General features: G+C 33.6%; 1 protein-coding gene across 1 annotated transcript in view; it reads right to left on the bottom strand.

Annotated features, from left to right (window-relative positions):
* Positions 1-65: 65 nt before the first annotated feature.
* Elp5 (Elongator complex protein 5) overlaps positions 66-10,000 on the bottom strand; it is a 12,560-nt gene continuing 2,625 nt past the window's right edge. Inside the window, exons 2-6 of the mRNA XM_086541775.1 lie at positions 8,620-8,751; positions 8,224-8,454; positions 7,876-8,042; positions 6,369-6,553; positions 66-4,002 (exon numbers count right to left, since the gene is read on the bottom strand). Of these exons, the coding sequence (XP_086397901.1) occupies positions 3,912-4,002; positions 6,369-6,553; positions 7,876-8,042; positions 8,224-8,454; positions 8,620-8,751 (806 nt within the window). The 3' untranslated portion in view covers positions 66-3,911. The remainder of the gene's footprint in view (positions 4,003-6,368; positions 6,554-7,875; positions 8,043-8,223; positions 8,455-8,619; positions 8,752-10,000) is intronic.

Genomic DNA, 10,000 nt, shown 5'->3' with positions numbered 1-10,000 from the left:
ACAAATATAAAAAGAATATGATGAAAAAAAAGAAACACTTAGAAGGGCACATATAAAGACTATCCTTTTCTGCATCCAAGTTTATTCAGATGGATTACTTAATACTCAATTTGAATAATAATGTAATCCTTAAACTGCTGCATGTATCTTCAATTAATTCATTTTCCCCTTCCATAATCTAATACGTCTTACATTCTTTTTATTTCTTAATCTCCGTTGACGGAACAACAGCATAAATATAGTATAAGACTTGAGATGTATGTGCTCTTCAAGTATACAGTGCTCATAATCATGGATATCAAATAGAATAAAAAATGCTAGAAATCTGAAACAAATTTCATACCAGCCTTTGTGTATGCATAGTATAGGCCAATCAGTGAATACTTCTATTACATTATGATTTAGAATAAACATTCTTTAATGTATGTCTCTACCTATCTGTCTATACAGTGCTCAACTTAAAGAGTTTGCCAAGAGACACAGGCTAGTACCCAAATTACTTATGTGCAACTATCTGGGCAATAGTTGCCTGCAATAATCCTCCACAGGCCAACATACCCAATATATGAAGTCACCTCCATTGCAGCATACACTGATATGGGTTGGTCTGTTTTTTTGCAATAATTTCCTGATATTGTATGTTGCCCCACACTACTCCATGTATCAGTGATCATGAATTGTTATGTTACCTGAATTGAGTTTCTTTGCTTGGGGTCAAATTGCCTAAATGCTTATCTGTGGTATCTAGTTTTGCAATAATTTCACATTTCATTATATCTGATTTAAATGCCAGCTAAGATTATACATAGCCACAAAGTTTATTTTCACATTATAATATGATATCACATCATTAGAATATTTCCCTAACAATGGCTGACATCCTATCACACATGGACTCTCCCATATATACACGTTTTACATAGTCATGTCTGTATATACATATTGTAGTTACATTTGTATATACACATTTTCCTAATGATAATAATGATGATAATAATAATAATAATAATACTAATAATAATAATAGTAATAATAACAATAATAATAATAATAATAAAATTCTTATCACCCTGTAGAATAGGGCAGGTAAAAATCTCAATGAGAGCCTTAGCACAACCTTATGCCTTGAGAAATCTCTTGCTGGAAAGCTGTGCATGCTTGTTATTTTACCAGAGGAAGCAGCATTTGGCAAAGATACGCTCCATCATGAGTGGGTTCAAATCAATTGTTAATTTCTGTGTGGATATTTCTAATACACTATCACCCAATCTATAATCCTGATCCTTGGCTAATTTGGCATTGATTTCAAATTTCTCAGCTCCACACCTGCACACATGTAACTTGGTCTGAATGTGCATTAAATGTTTCTACACTTTGAGAGGAAGTGCTCAACTTTTTTGTGTAAGGTTAATTCTACACATTCAACTGAAACCAAATTTTGTGTTTAACCCCTTCACTACGAGGACGCGTATACTATGTCATGGCTGAGTTCAGTGGGAATTAAGTTTTCTTTCTTTCAGAATAGAGATCATATATGATACGATGGATTACTTGACCTTCATTATTATTACATAAGAGTGGGATTGGCTTATACCAGGGGAGTTACCGATGCGCCCTGCTAGCAATCATTTTATTATTTATTTATGGAACATCATGTAAAAATATAAAACTTATTATGATTAGTTTACCATACTACTTCAACCGTTTTCTTTTGTCATCTGAGTGAGGCCTCCCACCAAGGTCACTCTTTCCATCTTCCTCCCAACCCATGTAAATAACCTGTCACATGCATATGGGGGAAGAAGTTAACTATGCATATTTAGATATATAACACATGATGATTATGTTGAGATTTTGGCTTAAAACTTGTCATATTCAATAGCGACGTTTAAAATTTGGCGCGCGCTGGCAGCTCGGATGCGGCGTGGGGAGCGTCTTCTACTGCCCGTAGTGAAGGGGTTAAAGTTATGAAAAAAATCAAACAGCTTAATCAAGCTTTAGTCACATATGATCAAAATACTTTTTAGTGCAGGGCACACATTTCCAACAAATATTAATCCTTTTTTAACACTTTCACCTCTCAGAGCTACTTGGTGATACTACTCTATTGATTATATCATATGTTTAGAATAATCTCAATAATCTTATGGTAATAATGGTAATAATATAAATTATAATAACAATAACAATAATAATAATAATGATAATTATGATAATAACAACAATAACAATAATAAACATGTACATTATCACTATTTACACTGCCAATGTGAATAGTGGTAATAACTCGCTGATAAAGAAGCTTATCAGCAAATTATGGACTAGTGATTTGCAGATATCTTGTAAATGACTTTTGTGCAAATGAATACATACTTTACTGCAATCATTCCATGCCATTTCATTACTTCACTGATAACTTCTGATTATTCTGAATCATAGTTTAACCCTCTTGCATTCGTGATGTGAATGAACATTGCTCATTTTGGGTCCTGTGGAAACACACAATGTACATGCCACAATGATCACGCAACACTCAGCCAACAATTAAGCTTTCCTCTATTTGCGTCATATTTGAACTATGTTGCTCTGTTGAGCCGAGTTTCCAAACTAGAATTTTTCCCATTTGAGTGGCTTCCACACATCAGTAAGCGTACAACAGCCAGTCAGTGAAATGGCTACTGGGGACCATTATGTAAACAACACAAACTTATTTTTAAATTCTGTGCATAAAACCACATCAAATAACCAGATTGCCCAAGCATCCTGTTCCTTCAATATCTACATTGATAAATTAAAAGTTTGGTTAAGTGGATAGCTATTGTTTAGAGGTGATCCTTCTGTGATTCAGTATTTCCATTGATCAGGACACCAGAGATCCTAATGTTGTCAGATTAGTGATGATTGAAATGTATACTGTTTAACCCATTCACAACGGGACATATTTTCACTTACTCCCACTTATGCCAGGAAGATAACAAGTGCACAACACCTTGTGCCAGGATTTTTTTCTCGCTGCGTGAGGCCGCACTGATCCTCTCAAAGTGTTTTTCACCCATCCTATTTTTATGGTTTTCATGATTACGTCTACAATGTAAAGGCACGTAAAAATATTGCCATGTTTAGAGGAGTTATTTTAGTCAAAAAACATGTTACAGAAATGCCTTTAGTTTTATTCTATTGAACTTTGCCTCTATTCTTCACTTCTATGTGAAAATACCAAAGGAAAGTGGAAGCAATCTCTTAGTGGAGTATCAAAAAACATGTTTTATATATATATATTTTTTTTACCAAAACAAAAATAACAATATGAATAATCATACACATACATATGAGTATGTACATGTACCTCATAACGTGACATGACGTGATATTACAGGTAATCAACAAATTAGAAGTAGTATTGCATTAGTAATTTTTTACTTTATTTGATATTACAATAGTTTTTTGACTAAGAGTCTAAGAAATTATGTAAAATGATTATATCTAAGAACTATCTAGTGATCAATTGCTGACATTTCAGTACATCACAGTTGCCCCTCCTGGAACTCGGCAAGAAAATGCACATCTCAGGATGTCACCTGGGTCTGGGGATATTTTTTGACCTCGTGATAAGATGTCACCCGGTGTGAATGGGTGCTGTGATTTACTTTAAATGAAAATATTTAACTTTCATACTCCCCTTCTGGTGTAAATTTGCCTTGTTTTTGAAAAGTAATTTAGTATTTGAAGAATTCTAAGCTGAGAGATTCAACTGAGACATGACAGAAAATTAATTAATTAGCTGATATCAGGTAACAACTAAGAAAATACTTTTATCTTTTTTTGATTATCTAATCTAACTCACAAGATTACATTAATGCCCCTAACTAAAATAAATAATTTGAATATTCCAACAGAACTTTGTAGATATGCTATATATCCAAATCATCATCCGGATCATCATCATCCCAGTCATCAACATCATCTGGTGTGTAATGGATCTGACCTCCACTTGATTGAATCCTGAAAATAAAAGGAATTAAATCATGAGAAATATTACTAATATGAAAGACCAGCTCTACTAATATGTGCTAGTGTATGTATTTTTTTCCCTTTTCTGGCTAAAATTGACACCAAGAAAATGAGGTATCAAGTACTTCCTTCCATGCACATACTACTTGGTTTCTCAACTCCTTTGTAAAACTCTAAATATGTGCCCAGCACCCCAGAAGGAGTGCAAAGAGGTGCCATATACACAAACAAATATACTTTCCTAACATTTGCCCAAAGACAATTTTTTCTCCTTTACTCTTTTTTTTTTACTTCTCACTCGTAATTTCTCTTTTATTGTCATCTGAATCTACATAAATTACTCTAGTTTATATTGCATGTCTAGAGTACAACCCACAGACAGACATATATACACACACTAAAAAAAATCAGCAATCTTTTGCCAAATATCCAGCTATAATAGATAGCGGAAACTTTGAAGAACATGCTGGTACCAATAACTAATGAAGTGGTGAGGGCCTCACTTTCAGCAATTATTTCTCTAGACATGATATGTATCATATATAAAAAATAAATATAAAAATACATCATCTTCATATTTAGATTGTAGAGAGAACAATGCATTTATGGAACCATCTCTTTGGACTTGGTGAATAACTTGAATTTTGGTCGATCTCAGATTTGTGTAATTTTTCCATCCTTTGGGCATTAGCTTCAATATTAACTTTACTCTAGAATAGAAGTAATACTGTCCTATGTAGTACTGCCATAATTTGGGCATTAGCTTCAATATTAACTTTACTCCAGAATAGAAGTAGTACTGTCCTGTCTAACTTGATAACCATAAATTTACATTATTTCGAGAACAGATAACAATACTCACCTCTTCTCTTGTCACTAAATGGTATTTTGTTATTGAACTGTCTCTCTGAGTTTACACTATAATATTTTACCTCTTAAAAGCTGCAATGGTTTCAGCATGTCTACCACATTTAGGGTATGATTTTTGAAGTTTCACTAAGACCAATTTTAGTCTTTGCCATTTCAAGAACTTGAATTTACACTAGAAATTTTGTTTTTCATTGCCATAATTAAGTACACACTCTACAGAGGAGCATCACATTTTTAAAAAATATCGCAGTGACTCCTCACATTCAAAAAAATAATAGCAGCTATTTCTCAATTAGGAAGGAAAATGGGAATAAGTTTTCATGACTCTAAAACACCAGTATATAAAACATACAAATATTGCACAAGTAAAAAAAGCCAATGATATGCAAGAAGGCATCTATACTATATGTTATGTATTATTGTGGTGTGGGGAGGGGGTATGGGTGAGATAAAGTATAGATGGGGGTTTACTTACATGAAATATGCACTACAGCACCAGAATTACTATTTCACACTAATTATGTTTTATTCACAAGAAAGAAAAACAAAAAAAGAGATGGGAGCAGGACTGAGGGCTGAGGGAGAGGAGGGCCTCCAAGAGGCATGGTGATATGATACTGATATAGCGGGTGTGGCTTCACGAAACTTGCCAAACAAGCCTTCCACGACTGTGGCAGATAGGACTGGCTCAGTGCACCACAATTTGATGGTAGTATTTTTGGGGTTAAACAATATTTTCTAACTATGCATTTTCTACTGCAAATGGGATGTTAGTTGAAGCATGCATTTTATAATTTCTTTTTAGAATAAGAGTTGAAACAGTTACATTTTCACACACTTTTATTTAGAAATCAATTCATGCAACTGAAAAATGTATGTCTGCACAGATTCCCATTCAGAGACAGTAGTGGAAATCAGAAAAAATATATATTTGGCCATAATTTAGAAACCAAACACTATCAAAACCTAGCTGGGTAACTTGATGTTTGTATTTTCTCTTGAGATATTTGCATGCATTTCAAATAGATTAAAAAATTGTTAGCTCCTTTACTTAAAATGAGTAATATACTAATGCTTGATAAAATCAACTTCAATTGCAATTTCCTCAGTTTAGAAGTTATAATGCCACTTGCAGGAGGTTAACAGTTTTTGACCTAGAGATGTAATTTTGGCACCAAAATGTCAGAAATCTCTTTTTGTCAAAACTTTATAGATTCATGTTATAAGAAAATGGTATGAGAAGAAAAAATAAATTCTTGTTTACCTAAGTCAAAAAGGTGATGAAAAATGACATGTTTACCTTTTATATACTCCAAATACTTAAATTGGAATATACTTGTCCAATCTCCTTGAGAATTTATAATTTTGGACCAACAAGAGCAAAAGCTCACAGTTGAAGGAGACAGTTCCATTCACATTGTTCTGTAGACATTACTTCTAAACTGCATACTGTTCTTTACCTTTCCTTTTCATGCACTATTACTGACCTTGTGTGGGGCAAAAGTAGGTTATTCTTTGCCCTTCGCTGGTCATCTGTCAGAGCCAAGTTGAATGTGGTTTGAGCTGCAAGTATGGCATCAGTTTCAGGATCAGCAGTTGAGGGTGATGTAATTTGGCTTTGAGCTTTACGAACTTGGACTTGGAGATCAGGCGTTAGCGTGAACTCCTCATGCTGAAAAAGAAGGAAAAAGTAACATACAGGAATAAGAAAGAAAGAAGTGCATTATTTTTTTCCACTTTTCCAATAAAGAGAAAGATCATATTATATCCCTATACTCTTTCTTATACATGTAGGAAGCTTTTTTTTTACATTTATAATAATTCTATGCAGTTCTAAGATATCCTATGTCAGGTTAACTATGAATTGCATAAATTAAGTAGAAAAAAAAAATAGAGAGATATAGATAAAGCTTTAGTAACAAATGAACATAGTGAAAGTCAGCAGAAGACTAGAACCAATGTAATTCAGTACAAACAGTCATTGCATAAAAGAGTTAAATGTAACATTTTAATACAGTCATTTCCTGCACGTCTACACAAGTGGCTCTTAACCTGGGTTCAATCAAACCCAAGGGGTTTGATGAGTCAGAGTCAGGGGTTCCGCAGCAACAACAGGCAACAGCAAAGGTCACATTGATTTGCAGTAAATATTCATGTTATGAGTTGTGTTTTTGCTTTTGTGTGAAATTCATGTTTAGTTGGTTTTGTTCTTTGAACAGAGTGATTTTATGTGCACTAACAAAATATATACCTATGTTATGAAGAAATCTTATTTCATTTTTTCAATTACAAAGAGTTTGCTGAATGCACAGATGAACCCTGTGGGGTTCAGTACCTTCAACCAGGTTAAGAACCACTGCTCTAGACACTTGCATTCAAGGCTTCTCTAGGGTAAAGTACCATGCAATTTTTGTCAAATACATTGATAAAAATAACAATTTATCTTAATTATTTGTATCATGGTTCTTTTTATGTTGTCATATCACTGATAATAAAAAAAAATGGTACTGAACTTTGCTGAACTTTGTTTCTAGTATAAATCCATTCACTAACCAACCACAAGCCATCTCTCCCTTTTTCCCTACCCCCTTTATTCTCATATTCTTTTAATCTTATTCTTGGAAGAATATAATTAAACTATTCATATTCTCATTATTCATGAAAAATCTTATAATTATTTCATTATATCATATCTTTTAATATCATTACCTTCAATATTTCAATAATGAGATAATATTCTGCTGAAAAAAATCACATTGATAATTTTATCTCAATTACATCTTACAATGTAAAATCCATACACACCCACTCCCAAACACACACATACACACAAAGAGAGAGCACTTTCTTAGAATCACTCTGCAGCCTTTGTCCAATGTACCCATGTCTGGGGATAAAACCAATGGGCATAGTTATTCATTGTAATCATGATAATATTGATATATATTGAAACAGAAAACTTAATATTGATATATATTGAAGTAGAAAACTTACAGATTTTAAGACTTTTCCAGATGGCTTCTTCAGCAACACCTTGCAACTTGAGGGAGTTGTAGGAAGCACATACACAGCAGCTGATGCTATATGGCAAATTGCAGATAATATATTTTCTGGTAACACATCTCTTCCTGACAACACAATCAGCTGTTGCACATGTTCCTCTGCAATTAAGTAGTCTTTATTGTAATATGGTTTTACAAACTAGTATGGGAGAAAGATATATGACAGTGATATTTGGTTACTCTTTCACAATAAAATTCAACTTAAATCCTCAGACATCATTTAAGATAGAAAAATATTCATATTATGAAAAAAAACAAAAGGTAAAACTCCATGTCTTACCTGACGCTAAAATATGCAAGCTTCTTATGAGCTGTAATGGGTCTTGATAAAGGGCAATCTTTTCTAGTCTATCTATAACCATCACTACTTTCTGTGTACCACCACTACCATTAACATAACTGCTATTCATAATATTATGGAGTGGTTGTGATACATTTACATTAGGCTGGTCATTATCCCATCCACAGGGGTCAACTGTAGCATCATGGAAGTGTAATTTACCAGTACTGTCTGGAAAATTAATATATATAATTAATAACAAGGGTAAAATTCTATACTGCAATGATCTAATAAAATGTAATATTCAAATAAAGCAAATAACATTATTTTGATGTTAAAGCACAAAGTGTTCTTATCATTCTAATCATATCTCACTCCCCATTCTTCATTACTTACCTTCAACATTCAAGGAGCTTTTTATGTGTTCTGGTGACAGTTCAGTTGATAGATAAATAATGCTAGCCTTATTATGGAGATGCGATTGCACAACTGACCATAATACACCACGTCCACACACTTCACTTGTGTCTGGAATACAAAATTAATAATCCATTCAAAATTCCTGTTATAACATGAATAAGTTTTCTACCATGTAATTCTCCTATTTTGGAAAAAAAATGACTTCCACATCCTGAAGCCATTGTGACAGGGGACAGATTTGCTTACCCAGGCTCCAGGATGGGTTTTATTTCAGAGTCAGGCAGTTTCACACAACTAATCTTAACTTTTCCCACTCCCTTTTAGTCGCTCAGTAGAGAGGTAGAGCCACTTTTGTGTTATGTTTTCTGTGTGTTTTACTGTATTTAGAGACTTATATCTGTCATATCATAGGCTCTATCATTTTTTTCTTTATAATCAGTGTGATGGAAGTATTGCTGTTTTAGGGGTGGACAAAAAGCGACTTTATTTTTTCATATATGTGTGCTGTTATGAATGAATACGAAACATAACCATCTACAATGAATATAACATCAAGAGGCAGGGAAGAGGAAGGAGAGCTTATGACTGTGAGTGCCATGCGTAATATGCATCTCTTCTGGCACAGGGGCACATTGTAGACATTGGGCATGATTTGAGTCATCTGCAGTACTTTAGAGCAAGAGGTCAGCAATTTGCTAGGTGCCATCGCTCTATAAAGATAGTGCTTGCTAGAGACCTTAGATGGGTGCCATTGAAGGCTCTCTCTCCTGCTGGTGCTAGAAGAAAGTGGTTCCATCTGGGCTTTGGATTTTAGGTGAACCCAGTTTGCTTATAATCATGGCAGTTATAATAATTATGACTGCAATTGTCATCTTCACTCACTCATAGCTCATAGCACAATAAAATAACATAGTGATCCAAAATCCCTGAATGTCATGATGCCTGCTGTCAGGCTAGAGCTCCTGCGTAATGTATGACGAAAAGACACGTCACCCAACGTTAATGGTTAAAACTCTCTTCTTTACTAGCTGAAACCTATTTGTAGTATCACGTTTTACTTAGTCAATTCAAGGTCATGAAGATAGATAATACAACAATTATATAAAGTCTCAAATTTAAATATTTCACGTTTGCATTAAACTAATTATAAAAGTCAACATGCTTTTTGTTATTTAGAGAACTGTAAATGAGCAATAAGATATTACATGTAATAAATATACCTATTGATGCTTATTTTATTATAACTGTGCATTTTTACTGTGGTCCCATAATAATGAAAGACTAAGGCAATCTATACATGTTCACTGATGTTAAGCTTAGTCAGTCCTTTGAATTCCTGACTTAGTAGAAAAAATGC

Source organism: Penaeus japonicus, unplaced genomic scaffold (genome assembly GCF_977035675.1).
Source record: "Penaeus japonicus unplaced genomic scaffold, GWHDUDI00000001_assembly GWHDUDI00000011, whole genome shotgun sequence".
Classification (NCBI taxonomy): Eukaryota; Metazoa; Arthropoda; class Malacostraca; order Decapoda; family Penaeidae; genus Penaeus; species Penaeus japonicus.
This window is presented reverse-complemented; position numbering and strand designations above follow the sequence as displayed.